This window comes from Thamnophis elegans, unplaced genomic scaffold (genome assembly GCF_009769535.1).
Source record: "Thamnophis elegans isolate rThaEle1 unplaced genomic scaffold, rThaEle1.pri scaffold_94_arrow_ctg1, whole genome shotgun sequence".
Taxonomy (NCBI): Eukaryota; Metazoa; Chordata; class Lepidosauria; order Squamata; family Colubridae; genus Thamnophis; species Thamnophis elegans.
This window is the reverse complement of record NW_022473917.1, coordinates 113,012-135,932: the sequence shown is the minus strand read 5'-3', so window position 1 is coordinate 135,932 and position 22,921 is coordinate 113,012. Positions and strand designations below refer to the sequence as shown.

At 41.8% G+C, this 22,921-nt stretch overlaps 1 protein-coding gene across 1 annotated transcript in view; it reads left to right on the top strand.

The window, feature by feature from the left end:
* LOC116523700 (semaphorin-3C-like) overlaps positions 1-22,921 on the top strand; it is an 82,441-nt gene that overhangs the window by 41,682 nt on the left and 17,838 nt on the right. Inside the window, 4 exon segments of the mRNA XM_032238833.1 lie at positions 6,134-6,233; positions 6,236-6,296; positions 6,298-6,355; positions 17,262-17,282. Coding sequence (XP_032094724.1) covers positions 6,134-6,233; positions 6,236-6,296; positions 6,298-6,355; positions 17,262-17,282 — 240 coding nt within the window.

The window sequence follows — 22,921 nt, the reverse complement described above, 5'->3', positions numbered from 1 at the left end:
CATGGGAGGAGAGGAAAAATGATGAGGAGATGAGAGGAGATGAGGAGAAAGGAGAGAAGAGAAGAGATGATAAGAGGAAAAGAGAAGAGGACAGGAGAGAAGAGAAGATGGAAGGGGAAGAGAAGATGATAAAATGAGATGCAATGCGGAGAGGAGTGAAGAAGAGAAGATGATACGATTAGATGCAAAGAGGAGAGGAGAAGAAAAGCGAAGAGGAGAGAAGAGGAGAAGAGAAGATGATGCGATGAGATGCAAAGAGGAGAGAGGAGAAGAGAGAAGAGGAGATGTGAAGAGGAGAAGGGAAGAGAAGATGATAAAATGAGATGAGATGCAAAGAGAAAAGGATAAGATGAGAAGAGAAGAGGATGAGATGAGATATGAAGAGAAGGGGGGAAGGGAAGAGAAGAGAAGATGATAAAATGAGATGAGATGCAAAGAGGAGAGAATAAGATGAGAAAAGAGAAGAGGATGAGATGAGATATGAAGAGAAGGGGGAAGAGAAGAGAAGAGAAAATGATAAACTGAGATGAGATGCAGAGAGGAGTGAAGAAGAGAAGATGATACGGTGAGATGCAAAGAGGAGAGGAGAAGATAAGCAAAGAGGAGAGAAGAGGAGAAAGGAAGATGATTTCATTAGATGCAAAGAGGAGAGAAGAGAAGAAGATGAGATGTGAGAAGAGAAGATGATAAAATATGAGATGAGATGCAAAGAGGAGAGGATAAGATGAGAGAGAGAGATGAGATGAGATATGAAGAGGGGGAAGGGAAGAGAGAAAATGATAAACTGAGATGAGATGCAGAGAGGAGTGAAGAAGAGAAGATGATACGGTGAGATGCAAAGAGAAGAGGAGAAGATGAGATGTGAAGAGAAGAGGGGAAGGGAAGAGAAGAGAAGATTATAAAATATGAGATGCAGAAAGGAGAAGAGAAGATGATTCGATGAGATGCAAAGAGGAGCGGAGAAGATAACCAAAGAAGAGAGAAGAGAGGAGAAGAGAAAGGATAAGATGAGATGTGAAGAGGAGAAGGGAAGGGAAGAGAAGAGAAGAGAAGATAGTAAAATAAGATGAGATGCGGAGAGGATAAGATGAGATGAGATATGAAGAGAAGAAGGGAAGGGAAAGGAAGAGAAGAGGATAAGGAGATGAGATATGAAGAGAAGAAGGGAAGGGAAGAGAAAGGAAGAGAAGAGAAGAGGGTAAGGAGATGAGATATGAAGAGAAGAAGGGAAGGGAAGAGAAAGGAAGAGAAGAGAAGAGGGTAAGGGGATGAGATATGAAGAGAAGAAGGGAAGGAAAGAGAAGAGAAGAGAAGATGGTAAAATGAGATGAGATGCAGAGAGGAGAGGATAAGATGAGATGAGAAGAGAATAAGGAGACGAGATATGAAGAGAAGAGGGGAAGGGAAGAGAAAGAAGAGAAGAGAAGACAAGGCAACCATTTGCCTGAAATGGTATAGGTTTTCCTGCCTGCATAGGGGGTTAGACTAGAAGACCTCCAAGGTCCCTTCCAACACTGTTATTCTGTTTTCTGTACAACAGAGCTGGGAAGTTGCATCAACCTCAATTTTTTTGGTGCTGCACCAATTCTCATGTCTCCGCTTTCATTAAACACGGAGCCTGAGGCTATTTTTCGTGGAAGAAATGAACCATATATCGGTAGTAGTTGATTTGGCTTGATTGGTTGTTCCAGTTCAAGAAGCCTTGGGACATTTGGCAAACTCAACCAGAGAACAGCTAAGACGTTGGCTTGAAATGCAGGAATTCGAAAGTTCAGATCCTTTCCGAAGGTGGAAGAAACAGACAAGATGTCTCGTTGGAGGATAGTCTTCCTCGCGTTCTTGCTTATTTATTTTGGAAACTCTCAGATGTAGGCCTTGTTAGCCGCCAAATCTTCGACCCAAACATTCAACTGCGTCAAATCATTGCCTTTAATGGACTTCTAGTTTCTCCTCCGCAATGAACACACAATGTCTTGGCATCGTTGTCTTATATGCAGCAACTGCGGGAAGCTCTTAAAACGTGGTATTCGTGAGATGGGTCGGATAAAAAGCATGAAACTCCTCACAACTCAATCGGATATAAAAAGACGATTAACTTGTAAGAGAGGCGTCTGTAGGAGAGATTGATGGCTGTACTTTTTTTTAAAAAAAAATAGTTTTATTAAACATTTTAATCTTTAAAGACAGAAAGAAAAACGTAGCAAGAAAAGAAAAGAAAAACAAGACCTACATAACAATATAAAGTAACTATACAACCTTCTGTATTGGCATTCATGTTTTGCCTTTATAATTCTCCATTCTGCATTGCCTTCCTATTGATTTTACCTTGTCTAATAATATAATAACAGTTGTTAATAATATTAATTGTTCATATCACCATTATGTTTACATTCTCTATTTCCTATTTTATATTCCTAATAATATTCCTAATGAGAACGCTTCCGGTTTCAATTCCATCTTTTCTTCTTCTGTAATTTCTTCCAACCATTTCTGAATTTTGCACCAGTATTTCCTTGTGATGGGGCACGTCCGCCACATATGGTAGAATGTTCCAGACCTGTGGCTACATCTCCCAACATTTGGGGGATCAATTTGGATACATTTTGGCCGGTCTCGCTGGTGGCAAATGCCTTGATGGCTGTACTCTTTATCCACATTTGTTGCATTGTCCTTTAAGGAGAAGCAGATCTGATGGTTTTCCATGCGTGGTTTATTTCTTTTTAGGCCCAATCTCCATCCAAAGCTATGTTGCCCCACTTCAGTGTTAAATTTCAGATAGGGGTGTTCTAAAATCCAGCTTGGGGATGATGGAACCTGTGACTGAGGTTAAAAATGATCTGAACCATCAAGATTTTATTTCCTACTTCAGCTAACTTTTGACTTGGTGTTTTGGCCATGCATACAATAGAGCTAGAGTTAGAGCTCCCACCTCACCATCAGGAGTCTGTGAGTTCGATCCTAGGTAGAGGGAGATATTTCTCTCTCTGGGCACAGATGAGGATATATCTGTTGAACATAACTCCGCATTGGCAACAGTAAGGGCATCGGGCCAGTAAATACTCAGCTCCTTTCAGTTGCCGAGACTCCAGAAGGGATTACAGGCTCATTAAATGATGATGATACTATGCATACAATAGTTAGTGCTCGACGTATGACCATAATGGAGCTTAAAACTTCCACTGCTAAGTGAGACAGTGGTTAAGTGAGAGTTTTGCTCCGTTTTACTGCTGTTCTTGCCACCGTTGTTAAATGAACCACTGCAATGATCATTGAATGAATTGTTGTAAGCCGAGGACTATTCCTTGTACCCTCATGATTATTCATACTATTTTTTTGAATATATTTTTATTATTTTTTACATTTAAAACAATGCAGTACCGCGAAGTCGAAGTGGCCATACATTCACATTATATACAGCTTGTCTCAACCATTAACTATTAGCCCACTTAATACATTATCATTCCTTCTGTCCAATCACAATATATGCAGTTTGTTCCAGTCTTGTCACCTGGTCTTATACCAATCATAAAATCTGTTCCAGACTTCAAAATATTCTGGTTCCCCAATTCTATTCTATTCTGAATTCAATTCAATTCTATTCTATTCTGAATTCAATTCAATTCTATTCTATTCTGAATTCAATTCAATTCTATTCTATTCTGAATTCAATTCTATTCTAGTCTTCTTTTTGAATATTTTTATTATTTTTTACATTTAAAACAATGAAGCAATAGTCAAAGTGACCATACAGTCACATTATATACAGCTAGTCTCAACCATTAACTATTAGCCTACTTAATACATTATCAATCCTTCTGTCCCATCGCAGTATATAGAGTTTGTTCCAGTCGTCACCTGGTCTTATACCAGTCATAAAATCTGTTCCAGACTTCAAAATATTCTGTTTCCCCAATTCTATTCTATTCTGAATTCAACTCAATTCTATTCTATTCTGAATTCAACTCAATTCTATTCTATTCTGAATTCAACTCAATTCTATTCTATTCTGAATTCAACTCAATTCTATTCTATTCTATTCTGAATTCTATTCTATTTATTCTGAATTCCATTCTATTTATTCTGAATTCTATTCTATTCTATTCTATTCTGAATTCAATTCAATTCAATTCAATTCTTCTTTTTGAATATATTTTTTATTATTTTTACATTTAAAACAATGCAGTACCGCGAAGCCGAAGTGGCCATACATTCACATTATATACAGCTAGTCTCAACCATTAACTATTAGCCTACTTAATACATTGGATTATTCATACTTTTAAAGTTAGAGTGCGGAACGTAAATCTCCAGGTGTGGAAAGGTATTGTCATATGGAGCTAATGAAAAGTTATTAGGACCTTGTAGAATGTGATTGGCTTAAAAAAAAAACCCACCGAAATATTGAACAAGATAATAATGAAAGATTTGAACGTAATAAAAACATGTGTATTATTATCTTTAGAATTATATAATTCATCAGATATAAATATGATGAATATTCTTTTATTTGTGTTAAAATGTGATTAGAAAGGGGATATCTTTTTTAAAAAAAATATAGGGGCACAATTAAAAATTAAAAAGAGGGTAAACAATGGAAGATTATAATTTAACATAAATCTGTGTGCCCCTACCAGAACTATACAAGTCTGTTAAACACAACAGATATGTTTATTAATATTTTATTTGTAGTCAAAGCAGTGATATTTAGATTATGGAGATTGGCATAAAAATAATATACTGAAATAGCGAACAATCAAAAAATGAAAGATTGTAATTCAACGAAATATGGGCCTTGTTGCTAAAATTCTATCAGGTTACCAACTATATGAAATATGAAGAATATTGCTATATTTGTACTAAAATGTAAGACAGTCCAGTTCCCATAATGATATGTTTGTAGAAAAATTAAAAATTAATTTAGTCTTAGTCTGGGTGCTATTACATTCATAAATCATTATCAGATTAATTAATGTCATGCTTTTGCACATCAAACATTTCCAAGGGAATCAATCAGGCATCGAAGGGATATTTTCCTCCAAAAACACAACCGATCCCTTAGTTGGATCAAGTTAGTGAAAAACTAGAAACATCCTCGCCGCAAATGTGTTCTACCGGGGGAATTTATAAATCCATATGAAGTTGTTAGTACTCCAGGAAGGGCAATTTTGACTACTAATGTCCTTCAAGCATATCCTTCACATGATTTCAAGGAAAGAAGCTTGGATGAAGCACGCATAAGGCAAAGAGTGATTAACTCATCCAAGAATAATAGGAAGGGACGCCCCAAGTCATATAATGTATGTGGGTAAAGCATAATTTTGTATTTATTTATTCAGTTGTGTTTACTCTAGTGTATAGTAGAGGTGGAGACCCATTAAGAGCTGTATGCAATGGAATTCCATTGAATGTGTGCCGATCTAGCCTACCTTCAAAGGGATAGTAAAGTTATTGTAACTATCTGACTAAGCTTCCCCAGCAGCATGAAGCTGAATCCTCGTCCTGATAAAACCCTTTTATTTAATTTACAGTGAATTCCTCTCCAGCAGAGTTCCGGCCCCACGGTCTTTCAAGAGAGTTCCCAATTACCGACCTTTGTCAGGCTTGGAGAGTGGCCAGGCCGATATCTTTCAGGACGCCGCAATACTTGGCAAGAATGCAGGAATGAACTAATGGTCTCCCTGCAAACTCCACTCCCCTTTCGCTCCTCTTTTATTCCCTCTGGGAGGGGCCATTCACCGTCCACCTGTGGCTTACTCCCAAGTCGGCCCTTGTTCTTTAGCTCTTCCCTTTGTCTGGCAACTCTGAGCATGCGCACAATGGGAACAGGCTCCAGCTCTTCTTCGCCTCACTGATCTCCGACTCAGAAGCAGCGTGTTAACTGGCATACGGCCCCTGGCCCATCTCTTCCTCCGATGCAGAGCCTCATCAGAGCCTCCTCCAGGACTCCAGGACTGGCCCATGTTCCTCCCCAACCTCCCTCAACCGTCCGAATCGGTTGCCAGCTTGCTGGCCCCTGGAGGCCCCAACAGTAACTTCTAAGAAAGTTCTAACGTAGAGTTCAGGGGACCTTTATGAAGGCTGTGAATTGAAACATCGTCTTTCACATAGTGACGGTTGTCCACGCTTTTCACAGTGTCCTGGAGGAGCCTTCACGCCTAACATCCGAACAACCAAAGATGTTTCAGACGATGTGGTCACCTTTCATCCGGGAAACCATCCCTTGATGTTTAATCCATCTATCCGATCACAAAGAGGGCCGTTAATTATCGGACGGGCACCGACTACAAATACACAAGATCGCTGTGACCGGGTCAGTGCAGCCGATGGAAGATACCACGTTTGTTTCTCGGGACAGGTAAGAGGATTTAGAGCGTTGTGCTTCTTAAATTCCATCTCACCAGCTGTGGTTTTGGGGTTTGCTTGTTTTTTGCAGCAGTATCAGAACAAGTTTGGGAACTGTCAGGAAGGCAGTGATGATTTAGGAGCAGGATTCTCCATTCCTACCTCTGAAGGTTTAGAAGGCGGACAGGCAGGGAAGGGAAGAAAGGAAGGAAGAAGGGGATGGAAAAAAGAGAAGGAAAAAAGGAAAGGAATGAAAAGAAGGAAGGGAAAGAAAGAAGGAGGAAAGAGGAAAGAGAAGGAAAAAAAGGAAGGAATGAAAGAAGGAAGGGAAAAGAAAGAAGGAGGGAAAGAGGAAAGAGAAGGAAAAAAGGAAAGGAATGAAAAGAAGGAAGGAAAGAAAAAGGAAAGGAAAGGACAGGAAAGGAAATTGATGGGGAGGGGAGAAAAGGAAAGGAAAGGAAAGGAAAGGAAGAGGGAAGGGAAGAAGAAAGAGGGAGGGGAGGGGAAGCAAGGTGGAAAGGGAGAAGAAGGAAGGAAGGAAGGAAGGAGAGTCACAAAGCCATAAAACATAAGAAGAACCAATAAAGGAGGATATTTGTAGAAAGAAAGTATGCAGAAACTTAAATTGCATTTAAAATGCAATTAATACATTGCATTATTAGAATGCAGTATTTAAACAAAAAATAGTGAGGAGAAAGTCATAAAAACACATGGAGTATATAGAAGTTGTCAGACAATGATGTAATGAACCATGAAATACCAAAAAAAATAAACTCCCAGCTGGCGTTCATGCCTAAAATGGGGACTAGAACTCACAGGCGCCTGGTGATTGACCCAAAGTCACTCTGCTAACTTTCCTGCCTAAGGCAGGATTAGAACTCATCGTCTTCTGGTGATTTGCCAGCTGGCTTTCATTCCTAAAGTGGGACTAGAACTCCCTGTCTCCTGGTGATGGGCCCAAAGCCACCCAGCTGGCTTTCCTGTCTATTGTAGGACTAGAACTCATGGTCTTCTCCTTTGTAGCCTGGTGCTTTAACCACTAGACCAAACTGGCTCTCTTACCATGTATTAGATATGTTATCGCGTGTTCAACCCTTACGGAAAGCCAGTTCCAATTGTTGCTGGAAACCCAAAGGGTTTTAGTCTCGCATTTCCTGCATTTCTCATCCTGCCCATAGAGCCTTGTTCCAACAGTTCCACTTTCTGGTCCGTTCTTTGGCTTGGCTTGGCGTTGAAATGCCTCGGGTGTCAATCACTAAGTAACAATCGAAGAACGTATTTTGGCACACACACAAAAAAACCCATAACCAGCGGAACCCTCCATGCCTTTTTTCTGCGCCCGCAAAAGGATTGCCAAGAATTTAACCCAAGAAATCCGTCAAACCGAGAAAGTCGGAACAAAGACGACAACTAATTGAAACGTTTGTGACCGTTTTCCTTGTGGGGAGCATTAAAAAAAAACAACACAACTGCATTGTGTAAGATTGACAGGCTTAGTAATTGATGGTTGGGGTTTTTAGCAGCCCTCTGGCAAATGGGGCTTGGCAGAGTGGGGGGACATTGAGGCTTAAAGATGCGCTTAGCCCGGGGAAGTGAGATGTGAAGCCAGCCCTGGGCTACATCTACCTCTGGTCTATAATATCAATAGTTCTACAAATTAGGGTTTTCCAAGCCAAGTTCCAGAAAATTTTCAAAGAAATGATCCAAACTCACATCTTGAGTAGGCTTCCTGGAGCTAAGGGGGACAGCAAAGCTCACATTGTGTGGCTTTATAAATTTCTCCTATTTCTACGGCGGTTGATGGCAATATGGAATTTTTAGTAATATCTTATTTTTTATTTTTTTATATAATCATTCCATCTTCAGCTGAACGGGGGGGGGGGGGTGCCTGGCCCAAATATATCTTTGCCAAATGACCATCAGAATTATAACATCCTTCGTTAAATTAATACTGCTTCTGCAATCTTAACATCATGATATTCCACGTATTATTCTACATATTAACGTAATGATATCGAGTCATTGAATGCAATTGGTTTTTAATCTTTAGTAATATTTAATTTTTTTGTGATTTTTAGTATAATGTTCCATCTTCAGTTGAACAGTGTTGTCTGGGTGCAATATCTTTCTCTAAACGACAATCAAAATACAAACATATTTTGTTAAATTAATATTGATTCTGCAATCCTTGGCATCGTGGTATTCCACATATTTAATTCTACAATATTAAGTAATAATATCGACAAGACTAGATCTAATGTTTACTTATCTCTTTTAACGTATCTTCTTTATTTTGTTTCCCTATTTCTAACTTCCATTTTTTTTTATTAGTTAACCGTTGGTTAAAATAGATCCCATACATAGAGTGTGATGGCAACCACATGGCGCATGGATCCATGTCTCCTGGCACAGGCGGTTTCACCCGTTCCTCTTGGGTTTCTGGTGCACATGCACATGGCAACAATCAGCTGGCTTTTGTGCCTGCGATAGTGCTGGAAATGATTGTGGCGTGCGCATAGGTGCCGAGTAACAAGAAGTTGAATGTTGGAATGTTTTAATTCAACTTGTATGCCGCCCTATTCCGAGGGACTCAGGGCGGCTAACAAACCAAAGGGAAGGGGGAATACCAAACAGAACACAACACAAACAGGTTAAAACAAAACAACAGTCACAACAGTTTAAGTAGGGCCGGGAACTCGTCAGCCCAGGCCTGCCGGAACAGCCAGTCTTAGTGGCTTTGTGGAAAGCCGGAAGGGTGGTGAAGGTCCGGATCTCCACGGGGAGATCGTTCCAGAGGGCCGGAGCAGCCACAGAGAAGGCCCTCCCCCGAGGGGGTCGACAGTCGTCATTGGATAGAGGATGGTATTCGGAGGAGGCCTAATCTGTGGGATCTAATTGGTCGTAGGGGTGGGGTGATTGGCAGGAGGTGGTCTCTCAAGTACCCTGGTCCAATACCATGTACCAAGTCTATCTGACTGGCACACATGCCTGCATCGGAAACTGGAAGTTCATTTTCCACCGTGCGCATGCCTCCTGGGCAGCTCCTCTTCCGGATCATGGCCCAGACGAGCACATGAAGTGCGCACCATGCTCCGTTGTGGCACTTAGTGCCCAAAAGCTTCGCCATCACTACTGATTGGATGGCAACAAGACCCGTTCCAAAGGATTCAAAACGTCCTTTTGCTCCAATTCGGAAATGCCTTTTTTTGTGTGTGGTATTGAAAAAAGAAGAGGGAAAAAAGCTATAATTTAGCATCCAGGTAAGTCCTTGACTTACAACAGTTCATTTAGTGACGGTTCAAAGTCACAACAGCACTGAGAGAAAGTGACTTGCGGCCTCTTTTCACAGTTACGACTGCACACAGCATCCCCATTTTCGCGGGATCAAAATTCAGAGAGGCTTGGCAACCGACTCATATTTATAAGGGTTTGCACTGTCCTGGTGGCCACAATTTTGTGACAAGCAAGGTGAAATTGGGAAGCCAGGTTCGCTAATGGCCGCGTGACTAACTTAACAAGCTCCGTGGATTCTCTTAACGACGTGGCAAGAAAGCTCGTCAATGGGGCAAGCTCATTGAACAGCTGCCTTGCTTAGCAACGGATATTTTTGGCTTCCATTGTGGCCATATGTCAAGGGACCTACCTGTGACAAGTCAGCACGGAACATAAAAATGTCTTGCGTCAAGCCAACGATGCGTTTGTTGACTTCGTTTTGAGAGAACTCTGTTTTACACATCTGTAACGGGAGCCAAGGCATCGTAATTGACGACCTGAAATTTGCACAATGTGGCTCTTGGAGTTTTTCATTGGTTTCCTTTTTTTATTTTGGCTTTGCTTTATTTGACAAAACAGAGGGAGAAAACCCACAGAGAGAGAGAGAGACACATATATAATTTAAAATGACAAAAAGGCAATAACAATAGTATAAATAATATATAAGTTCTTCTTGTGCACGTAACAGGCGTTGATCCACGATTCTTCTTTTTAGTTTCAGCAGAAATCGCCATGTTTTATTGCATCATCCATCTATTTACAGCTATATACAAGTCATTGAACAGTCCCAAGAAACATCAGGTTTAATCCACTGAAGAATGACGGCCATAAATTTATCTTACTCATGAGAAGCACTAATTTTTGGCAACAATCAAGCCCAGAGAACTACTTCTGTTGTCCAGATGTCAATTTCCATCTAGGAGATATGTAGTTCAAAGGAACAAGTACATCTGCAAAATATTTGATTGGATTATGAAATTACCTCATTTTTTAAAGACGAGATGAAGCGTGAACCCGACAAAAGCGCGAACGTCAAAAGCGCGCCGACAAAACCGCGGCGCTAAAACCACGATGTCAAAAGTGCGCCGACAACAGCGCGCCGACAGAAGCGCGATTTAAGTTAAGGTAAGGTTTAGGGTTAGGTTAGGGTTAGGTTTAGGTTTAGGGTTAGGTTACAGCGCGCTTCTGTCGGTGCGCTGTTGTCGGCGCGCTTCAGCGCTCATTCGTCGGCGTGGTTTTGTCTGCGAGGTTTTGTCACCAGCGGTTTTAGTCAGGCGCGATTTTGTCGTCCCCGCATTTGTGGTGGAACCGAGATGAAGAATCACAAATTGACACCTCAGCATATAAAATATTCTGAGACTAGGCGGGGAAATGAATCTTAAGGTTAAGCCGATCACAACCACCAAATGATTTGATGGGGCGTGTTGTGGGAATAGCTGAAGGAATTTCAAGGTGTTCTAATTTCCTGGCTAAAGGCCATTCATCACAACTTCTTGTTGTTCATTCCCTAAGTCGTGACTTACTCTTCGTGACCCCAAAGTCCAGCCTATGACTGTAATAAACTGAATTGATTGATTGGTTGCTTGATTGATTGATTGAAAGTCCAGTTGCCTGTTGAAAAAGCACCTTTGGGGCACCCATAACCTGGATGATTGAGAATCTCCATGATATTCTATGGAATATTTCATCCAGAATGCAGAAAATAGGGTATTTTGTGCTTTTCAATCAATCAATTTCTCTCTCTTCCCCCCCTCTCTCTGTGTCTCTCTCTCTATGTATGTCTCTCTCTTTCACTTTCTCTCTGCCTCTCTCTCTCTTTCTGTCTGTCTGTCTCTCTGTCTGTCTGTCTCTCCCTTTCTCTCTGTCTCTCTCTTTCTTTTCTTTCTCACTCTCTCTTCCCTCTGTTTGTGTGTGTCTGTGTCTGTCTGTCTGTCTGTCTCTCTCGTCTCTTTCTCTCTCTGTCTCTGCTCTGTCTCTTTCCCTTCTCTCTCTTCCCTTTCTCTCTCTCCTTTCTCTCTCTTTCCCTTCTCTCTCCTTTTCTCTCTCTCTCTCTCTCTCTTTCTTCCTCTCTCTTCTCTCCTCTTTCTCTCCTGTCTCTTTCTCTGCCTCTCTCTCTGTGTGTGTCTTTCTCTGTGTGTCTTTCTCTGTGTGTGTGTGTGTCTCTCTCTGTCTCTTCTGTCTCTCACTCTTTCTGTGTGTTGTCTCTCTCTTTCCCTTTCTCTTCTCTCTCTCTTTCTCTCGTCCTCCCTCTTTCTCTCTCTCTTTCTCTCTCTCTTTCTCTCTCTCTTCTCTCTCAGTCTCTTTCTCTCTCTCTCTCTCTGTCTTTCTCTGTGTGTCTTTCTCTGTGTGTGTCTCTCTCTCTCTGTCTCTTTCTGTCTCTCACTCTTTCTGTGTGTTTGTCTCTCTCTTTCCCTTTCTGTCTCTGTCTCTCCCTCTGTCTCTGTCTGTCTTTCTCCCTCTGTTCCCCCCCTCTCTTCCCCCCCTGACTTTCAGGTCGAATACTTCCCAATCTAAACATGTTACGTTTCAGTTTGATTTAAAATCACAGCCAGTCCCATTTGCAAACCAAAGAGAGACCCCACCCCCCTCAAAAGCCGAACTGCCACGCATCTGCAATCCAGGCCAGCCTTTCCTCACAATTGTGGTGGTGGATTTTTTTCCCTGTGTGTGATGTGGGAAGAGAAACCTTGCTCTGCTGAGGCCCCTTATGCCTTGTTTATTTGTTTATATTATTTTATTTTTTTAAAAAGAGAGAGATAGAAAAAAAAAATAGCTCAATGGAAGCCTGTTTTGAAGTCTTGGTTTTTGACGTCACTGGGAACCTTCTCCTCGGGCTTGATTTATATATTAAAAATGTACGGAAAGATTTAAACTTTTATCTTGAACCAGTCAGTGGAACAGAACTGCGTAGCCGCCAAACATCTGCGCTATTCAAGCTGTGAACCGTATTTTGATCTAAACAATCATATTTGAGTTCCCCAGAAGAAGGCCATACTTCTGTCAGTTGAGGAGATGGGTCAATATTTGGTTTTCTCATCTCGCTCCTTCCTTGTCTGTAGCCATCGTGTACACACACACACACACACACACACACACACTTTTCTTTTTACAATTTCTATTTTTTTTGTGCTCAATTTTTCAGACTCTTGGCTATTTTGCCCTCCTGGCGTCTTTTTTTTCCTGGCTCCCTTCCAAATCCTCGGAAGAAAAATGGGATTTGTAATAATGACTCGTAAAGCTAAGCACGCGTAAAATGCTTCTGGAAGTTTCAAAGCACTTCTTCTCCACTTAATCCTAGTAACCTTTTTTTCTTCCCCCTCCTCCTTCAAACATGGCTATTTTAGGAGGGGTGGGCATCAACTCCTAGAATTCCCTGCTGGTTGTGGAATTCTGGGAATGGATACCTGCAGCTCTTAAAGTAGCCAATTTTGGAAGAGGGGGAGCCACTATTTCATGCCAACTGTGTTTGACAGAAAAGTTCATTGGTCAGATGAAGAAAAATAATTAAAATAACAAAGGTTTACAGAATAACAAGAATTGGAAGGGATCTTGTAGGACATCTAGCCCAACCCTTCTCCCTCAAGCAGGAGACCCTACGCCATTTCTGACAGTCTAGTCTCTTCTTGAAAGTCTCCAGGGATGAAACTCCCACAACTTCCAAAGGAAACTTCTGTTCCATTGAATATAGAATAACAGAGTTGGAAGGGACCTTGTAGGTCATCTAATCCAACCCCTCTCCCTCAAGCAGGAGACCCTACGCCATTTCTGACAGAGGGCAGTCCAGTCTCTTCTTGAAAGCCTCCAGGGATGAAGCTCCCACAACTTCCAAAAGCAACTTCTACCCCATTGAATGTAGAATAACAGAACTTGGAAGGGACCTTGTAGGTCATCTAATTCAACCTCCTGCCCAAGCAGGAGACCCTACACCATTTCTGACAGATAGCAGTCCAGTCTCTTCTTGAAAGCCTCCAGTGATGAAGCTCCCACAACTTCTGAAGGCAACTTCTCTTCCATGGGTTGATTGTTCTCACTGTCAGGAAATTCCTTCTTGGTTTCAGGTTGAATCTTAATCAGTGGAACAATTTGCTTCCAGAAGTTGTGAGTGCACCAACACTGGAGATTTTCAAGAAGAGATAAATATAAAAAAGATGTGGAGACTCTAGAAAGAGTGCAGAGAAGAGCAAATAAGAGGATTAGGGGACTGGAAGCTAAAACATATGAAGAACAGTTGCAGGAACTAGGTAGGTCTAGTTTAATGAAAAGAAGGACCAGGGGAGACATGATAGCAGCCTTCCAATATTTGAGGGGCTTCCCCAGAGAGGAGGAGGGGTCCAGCTATTCTCCAAAGCCCCTGAAGGTCAGGCAAGGAATAATGGATGGAAACCGACCAAGGAGATATTCAACCTGGCCATAAGGAGAAATTTTCTGACAATGAGAACAATCCGATGGAAATTCAGAAGTTGTGGGAGCTTCGTCACTTCGAAGCTTTCAAGAAGAGATTGGCTTGCCATTTGTCAGAAATGGTATAGGGTTGCATGCATGGGCGGGGCGGGGGGGATAGACTAGATGACCTACAAGGTCCCTTCCAACTCTGTAAATCTATTAAAAACCCTATTTATTGCCATGTTAACCACAATTATTGCAATTTTACTCCTGAGAGGGAAAAGACTTTATGTGAGACACACAACAGCCTTCTCAGTGATTGTTCCTGATTTTGGAATAATACATATCCAGAGGTTGATTCTGCACCCGCCATTTTGAGTTCCTGCAAATTGTTGAAAACCTGATTCTGGGTGTTTTTTTTTAATTGGGAGGGAAGCGTTTAAATTACATATACTTTTTTTTTTTTTTGTATTTTCTGTATTCTGTATTCTCTTCCATTTTGGCTGTACCTTCATTTCTTTTGCATATGGCTCTTCAAGTCATCATGGAGTCAGGAACCGCAAAAGTGCAGTATCAAATTAAAATAAATTCGTGGAAGGTATATAAACGGAGCCGAGGTGGCGCAGTGGTTAAATGCAGCACTGCAGGCTACTTCAGCTGACTGCAGTTCAGCAGTTCGGCTGGTTCAAATCTCACCAGGCTCAAGGTTGACTCAGCCTGCCATCCTTCCGAGGTGGGTAAAATGAGGACCCGGATTGTTGTTGGGGGCAATACGCTGACTCTGTAAACCGCTTAGAGAGGGCTGAAAGCCCTATGAAGCGGTATATAAGTCTAACTGCTATTGCTATTGCTATAAACAAGCTTCAAAAGAAAAAGAAAGGAAGCAAGCAAGCAAGCAAGGAAAGAAAGAGAGAAAGAAAGAGAAAGAAACGAAGGAAGATAGAAGGGAGGGAAGGAAGCAAGAAAGGAAGGAAGGAAGGAAAATAGGAAGGAAGAAAAAGAAGGAAGCTAGGAAGGAAGGAAAGAGGCAAAGAAAGAAAAAGGAAGGAAAGAAGGTAGAAAGGAAGGAAGAAAGAAGAAGGAAGATAGATAGATAGATAGATAGATAGATAGATAGATAGATAGATAGATAGATAGATAGATAGATAGATAGATGATAGGTAGGTAGGTAGGTAGATGGATGGATGGATGGATGGATGGATGGATGGATGGATGGATGGATGGATAGATAGATAGATGGATAGAGATAGATGATAGAGATTAGATAGATAGATAGATAGATAGATAGATAGATAGATAGATAGATAGATAGATAGATAGATAGATAGATGATAGAGATAGATAGATGGATGGATGGATGGATGGATGGATGGATGGATGGATGGATGGTGGTAGGTAGGTAGGTAGGTAGGTAGGTAGGTAGGTAGGTAGATAGATAGATAGATAGATAGATAGATAGATAGATAGATAGATAGATAGATAGGAAAGAAGGAAGGAAGAAAGAATGAATGAATAAACAAAAGAATGAAAGAACAAAAGAAAAGAAATCCTGCATTTCCACAACATGTGCTACACTTTAATTTTAACTTTTCCCTCTGCATTCTGCATACTGAGTTTCTTCGATGAATAATGCAAACTCAGAATGTAGATTAATTCAATGGCAAGATTAAACTTGCTACATAAATGCAGTTATTGAGCTCTCTGAACACGGGGAAAAGGGTAACCGAGACAGTTAAGGGATTTATTTCTAAATCTTTGCAACGGTTTGCTTTATTTTTATTCCGGTCTCTTGGAGTCAGGGGTAACTATTGAAAATGAAGAACATAAAAAAACCGGTGCTTTGAACCAGAAGTGGGTTTCCATGATATGCTTTTTTCCAAACACAGCTTCTTGTGTTACAGCGGAGTTCCCTTAAAAATATTCCAGCAAAACTGTGGCTTGGAGAAAGATCAACACACATCAAGAGACATTTTAAAAGAAAAGAAATAATGTTGGCTATAGAATTCACACATTTGTTGAATGCTGAGATCACCCAAAGCACTTCCGTGACTCTTGAAATTTTATATCTGTCTTAACCATTTTATGCAATTGGTTTTTAATCTTTAGTAATATTTATTTTCTTAATTTTTAGTATAATTGTTCCACCTTCAGTTGAACAGTGTTGTCTGGGTGCAAATACCTTTGTTAAACGACAATCAAAATTACAACATGTTTTGTTGAATTAATATTGATTCTGCAATCCTTGGCATCATGGTATTCCACATATATAATTCTACAATATTAACATAATAATATTCAACATACTGGAAACATATTGTGTTTCCCTCTTTCAAACTTCCATTTATTATTAGTTAACCATTGGTAAAATAGATCCCGTACCGTACAGCTGTGATGGCACAGGCGATGTCACCCGTTCCTCTTCTGGGTTTTTGGTGCTCATGTGGGCACAACCATCAACTGGCCTTTGTCCATGCGGTAGTGCTGGAAGCTGAAAGAGCTGGTCTTCCATTTTCTGGCACGTGATTGTCAGCTGATTGTCACGTGTGCATGCGTGACATAACCAGAAGTCTAGCCCACTGGGTGTCATGTTTGAGCCTGAACATGGAAGTTCATTTTCGGTGTGCTACAGTGGGAAATTCAATTTTTTTTTACTACGCGTTCTGTCGGGCGTGGCTTGGTGGGCGTGGCAGGGGAAGGATACTGCAAATCCCCATTCCCTCCCTACTCCAGGGAAGGATACTGCAAAATCTCCATTCCTTCCCCACTCCAGGGGGAGGGTTACTGCAAAATCCCCATTCGCCCATTCGCTCCCATCAGCTGGGGCTCGGGAGGCAGAGAATAGTGGGGGTGCGGCCAGCCACAGGTGGTACTTGCTGGTTCTCCACACTCATAATTTCTGCTACCGGTTCTCCAGAACCTCTAATCTAAAAAAAACAAACAGCTCATCTCACCAGTGCTGACACTGAGTGGTTTTTGAATGCTGCGCACTCTCATAGAATTGGAGGAAAAGATTTGGAATTTCAGCACTGGCTTTCACCATTTTTTTTTTACCAGAAGCAACCCATTTCTGTTTTCTACAGGGATTAAGTACCCTTAATCCCAGCCAATTTGCTCCTCTTTGCATTGTATTGCAATGAAAAACTCCGTTCTTCTTTTTTGCATGGTCTCTAATACGGTCCGCCTCTCTCTGTTACAGACCAGGGGACGGTGCAGAGGTGGTGGCACTGCCCACGAACTCATCAACAATGGAGAGCTGATCTTAGAAGAAACTGGAAGTTTTTAAGGTTGGTCTCTCTCGCAAGGTTCTTCATTCTATTTTTCCCTCTCATCAAAACACTTCATCTAACAAGCAGGCAAACAGATAATCAAAAGTAGCAGGCAAACGAAAACATATATAAACCACTATCAAAGTTTCCAGTCCTATAGCAGTAATGGTGGCATATTCTGTAAGAGAAAATAGATGGGGCGGGGCCAGCCAGAGGTGGTATTTGCCAGCTCTCCGAACTACTCAAAATTTCCGCTACCATTTCTCCAGAACTGGTCAGAACCTGCTGAATACCACCTTTGCACTTCTTCCCCAAAGAGCCTGATGGCACAGTGGTTAGAGTACTGTGCTGCAGGCTAGCTCTGCTGATCACCGGCTGCCTGCAGTTTGGCAGATCGAATCTCACCAGGCCCAAGATGGATTCAGCCTTCCGTCCTTCCGAAGTGGGTAAAATGAGGACCCAGAGTGTTGAGTGAATGTTGTGTTTTATGGTTAATTTTTTTATCTCACGTTTTTCTTTTATGTCTTGTCTTGCACTCCCCTTCCCCCATTGTTGTAAGCCGCCCTGAGTCCCCTCAGGGAAAAGGGCTGGCCTATAAATGTTCAATAAATCTACAAATCTACAAAATCTTGGGGGGTCAGTAGGCTGACTCTATAAACTGCTTAGAGAGGGCTGTAAATCACTATGAAGTTGTATATATGTCTAAATGCTATTTTATTGTTATTTAAGCTGTGGTAGGCAGTGGTTAGAATGCTGTATTGCAGGGTTAATCTGCCCACAGCCAGGAGTTCTATCCTGACTGGCTCAAGGTTGACTCAGCCTTCTGTCCTTCCAAGGTGGGTAAAATGAGGACCCAGATGTTGGGGGCAAGAGGCTGACTCGGTAAACCGCTTACACAGGGCTGTAAAGCACTGTGAAGTGGTATTTAAGTCTAAGTGCTATTGCTTTGCTATGTCTATGTGAGGTTGTGGGGAATACAACTCACCATGAAAACCTCTTTTCTCAGTTAACTCACATTTTAACAACCGATGCCCATGCTTTTGGTGGGTCTATTAAAAGAGAGGTTTCATGCTATTGATCTTGTGAGGTCTAAGGGAAGAAAGGCAGAATTGCAACACCGCTTTAAATCATTGTTTTTCATTAAATTGTCAGCCTGGCTTGAAGAATTTTAATAGAGTTCTTTTTTCCACGTTATAACAGCTGCCACTGAATCTGGACTTTTTCCTTGTTTATATTGTGATTGCAATCTCTGGGGTGGGACGTCAAATATTCTCTGTGTGTTTGTGTGCCTATGTCTTAGTTGATAAGGTTTCTGACATCTTCTCAAAAAGCCAACTTGCCATTTTCTTTCTTTATAACCCAAAGGTTTCCGATATTGGCCTCAATTAGCTAAAGCTCTAAAGAAGTGACTTAGGAAGAAAAACCAGAGCAAGATTCACATTATAGATTAATAGAGTAGCAGAGTTGGAAGGGACCTTGGAGGTCTTCTAGTCTGACCCCCTGCTCAGGCAGGAGACCCGATACCATTCCGGACAAATGTTCTCCAATCTCTTCTGAAATCCTCCAGTGGTGGAGCACCCACAACTTCTGGAGGCAAGTCATTCCACTGAGATAGAACAGAGTAGAGTAGAATAGAATAGAATAGATAGGAGAATCGTGAGTAGAGTATAGAGTAGAATAGAGTAGGGTAGGGTAGGGTAGAATAGAGTAGATAGAATTGAATAAGAGAATAGTGAGTAGAATAGAGTAGAGTAGAATAAGAATAGAATAGAATAGAATAGAATTATTTATTGGTCGTGTGATAGTACACACAAGGAATTTGTCTTTGGTTGCAGATGCTCTCAGTATATATAAAAAGACATAAAAGATACATTTGTCAGATAATCAGGTACAACACTTAATGATAGTCATAGGGTACAAATAAGCAATCAGGAATCAATCAATATAAATGTAAATCGTAGGATGAAAGCACCAAAGTTACAGTCATACAGTCTTAAGTGGAGGAGATGGGTGATAGGACGATGAGAAGACTAATAGTAATAGTAATGCAGCCTTAGTGAATGGTTGAGGCATGAAATCCTATACATTTCAGACAAATGGCTATCCAGCATCTTCTTAAAGACTTCCAGTATTGGGGCATTCACAACTTCTGGAGGCCACTTCTGTTCCACTGATTAATTGTTCTCACTGTCAGGAAATTTCTCCTTAGTTCTACGCTGCTTCTCTCCTTCATTAGTTTCCACCCATTGCTTCTTATCCTGTCTTCGGGTGCTTTGGAGAATAGCTTGACTCCCTCTTCTTTGGGGCAGCCCCTGAGATATTGGAACACTTCAAAAACCCAATTCATGGACTTTGACTAGGTATTTGGAAGTCCTCAGGAGATGGAGGGGGACTTGCTTGATTTCCCTGTGAACTGTTAGTGGAACCAGAAACATCCGTTACTTGCCAGTTTTTGCATCCAGTTGTAATATATGCTAAGAAAAGTAGTTCCGTCAAAGCAAGTCTGACTTTTGAAATCCTCTTCCATGTTCCCAAGCTCAGATTAGACTGCAACAGTTACCGTTATGCAGAAAAAGGAAATTAAAGAACTCCTCCAAAAAACGACTCTTCCAAAAAATGACAAGATTCTTTCTGAATCAAGCTGGATTTGGCCTATTTCACATCCCACTTCTCCAGTGTTAAGACCCTTTAAGAGAATTAATTTCCCCCCAAAAATTCCCCGTGCTCTTAAGGCAGGGTTCCCCAAACTTGGCAACTTTAAGACTGGAGCCAGCTGGAGAATTCTGGGAGTTGAAGGTCCACAAGTCTTAAAGTTGCCAGTTTGAAGACCACTGTTTTAAGGAGTAGGACAAGCTACCGCAGAAAGAAAGAGGAGGAAAAAATAATTTCCTTTTTTAACACAGCCACATTTCCACAGATGAGAAAGTGGGTTTAGGGTGCTTAAAACATGTCTGAGACCTGGTGTATTTGTGAGATGTCGTCAAGGATAACAGTTCTCTGGTTTCAATCATAAAAGCATCCATCCATTTTTTTCAGTCGGAGATCTGGCGAAGTAAACCAACTGTGGAGAAGCAGAAAATTATATGCAAACAAAAAGCATGCTCCAACATATGCCTATGAACCATGCGAGCTCATATGAATAGCATTTGGCTGGGGCAGTTGTCTGTTGCAATATTTTGCTATTTCTAAATCATTACCAAAGAATTGCAGATCCACGTGCACAAACTATCCCTTCTTCCCTCTGTTGTAGCCCACTAATGCCAGTGGAGCTGGCAGCAGATTCAGACAATGAGGAGGTTAGGGAGGAACATGGGCCAGTCCTGGAGTCTGGGGAAGGCTCTGAGGAGGGCTCTGCGTCAGAGGCAGAGAGGGGGCCAGGGCCATCTGACAGTTATCAGCTGCCTTCGGAGTCGGAAATCAGTGAGGCAGAAGAACAGCTGGAGCCTGTTCCCAGTGTGCGCATGCACGAGTTGCCAGACGAAGGGAGCAGCTAAAGAACAGGGGTTGACTTGGGAGGAAGGCCACAGGTGAACGATGAATGGGCCCTCCCAGAGGAAATTAAAGAGGAGCAAAAGGGGAGTGGAGTTTGCAGGAGACAATTAGTTCGCTTCATTGGTTTGTGACTCTCCGAGACTCCTGGTCAAGTTCTGCAGATCTCGGCCTGGCATCTCTCCAAGCCAGATAAGGTCTGTGACTGTAAATCCTCCCTTGAAAGACTTTGCTGGATGTGAAGGAGCAGAATTCACAGTCAATTAATAAAAGGGGTTTTGTTTGGGACAAGGACTTTGCTGCATGCCCTTGGGAAGCCTCGGTCAGAAACCCCCCTCCCTACCACCATCACGGGTCCACAGATCTGGAAAGGGTTGGGGACTCTGGACTAGAAGACCTTAGAGGTCCTTCCCAGCCCTATGATTCTAAGATGGGACAATTGCTGAAGACAGTGGGAGGGGGGGGTCAGGAAATCACATGATAGCTAGATTATCCTTTAGTGTGTGGGTGAACTGAGGAACTGGCGGCTTTTGCAATCCCTTGGGAAGTCCTTTCCCAGGGGGAGGGGGGAGGGAAATATCTGGAGAAATCCTTGGACAATTTCTGTCAAGCCTTCTGAAAGCTCTCCAAGAGATGACTTGGTTCTTGGCTGCCTCCCTCTTCTCTTTCGTATCCTTATCTGCTCTCGCTCGCAGCTCACTTTCGTCTGCGTCTCCCTTTCGAAACTCAGTGAAAAATTCAGCCACAGTGTGATGGAGAATAAGGGGAAAAAAACACCTGAGAGGGAGAGGGGGGGGGGAATGGATGGGGATTTCTCTGGTCTGTGTTCAGGGAATAAATTGCAACGGGATGTCAGATCTGATTTGACATGACATCAGTCACTCAGGATTCCTGACTTCCAGATTGATTGGGAATTCTTGTGCGTGCTCTGCTTGCAATTTCTGATACAATCCATATGTGTGTGTGTGTGTGTGTATGGATGGATGGATAGATAGATAGATAGAGAGATAGATAGATAGATACATAGATAGATAGATATAGATATAGATATAGATATAGAGATAGAGATAGAGATAGAGATAGATATAGATATAGATATAGATATAGATATAGATATAGATATAGATATAGATAGATATAGATATAGATATAGATATAGAGATAGAGATAGAGATAGAGATATACACACACACACACACACACAGACATACATATACATATAGCCGAGGTGGCGCAGTGGTTAGGGTGCAGTACTGCAGGCCACTTCAGCTGTCTGTTATCTACAGTTCAGCGGTTCTAATCTCACCGGCTCAAGGTTGACTCAGTCTTCCATCCTTCCGAGGTGGGTGAAATGAGGACCCAGACTGTTGGGGGCGATATGCTGATTGTGTAAACCGCTTAGAGAGGGCTGAAAGCCCTATGAAGCGGTATATAAGTCTAACTGCTATTGCTATATATAGCACTTAGCAATAGCACTTAGACTTATATACCATTTCACAGTGTTTTATAGCCCGCTCTAAGTGGTTTACAGAGTCAACCTATTGCCTCCAACCATCTGGATCCTCATTTTACCCACCTCAGAAGGACGGAAGGCTGAATTGACCTTGAGGAGGTCAGGATTGAACTCCTGTGCAGTGGGCAGAATGAGTCACTGCCACATCAGGAAGAAGAATGAGAAAGGGAATAAGAGAGGGAGGGAGGGAGGGAGGGAGGGAGGGAAGGAAGAAGGAAGGAAGGAAGGAAGGGCAATACAATATAATACAATTACAATAGCAGAGTTGGAAGGGACCTTGGAGGTCTTCTAGTCCAACCCCCTGCCTAGCAGGAAACCCTACACCACTTCAGACAAATGGCTATCCAACATCTTCTTAAAAACTTCCAGTGTTGGAGCACCCACAACGTTCTGGAGGCAACGTCTGTTCCCCTAGTTAATTGTTCTCACTGTCAAGAAATCCCTCCTCAGTTCTAAGTTGCTTCTCTCCTTGATTAGTTTTCACCCATTGCTTCTTGTTCTGCCCTCAGGTGCTTTGAAGAATAGTTTTGACTCCTTCTTCTTTGTGCAACCCCTGAGATATTGGAAGGCTGCTATCATGTCTCCCCTGGTCCTTCTTTTTCATTAAACTAGACATTATGCAGTTCCTGCAATACGTTCTTCATTGTGTTTTAGC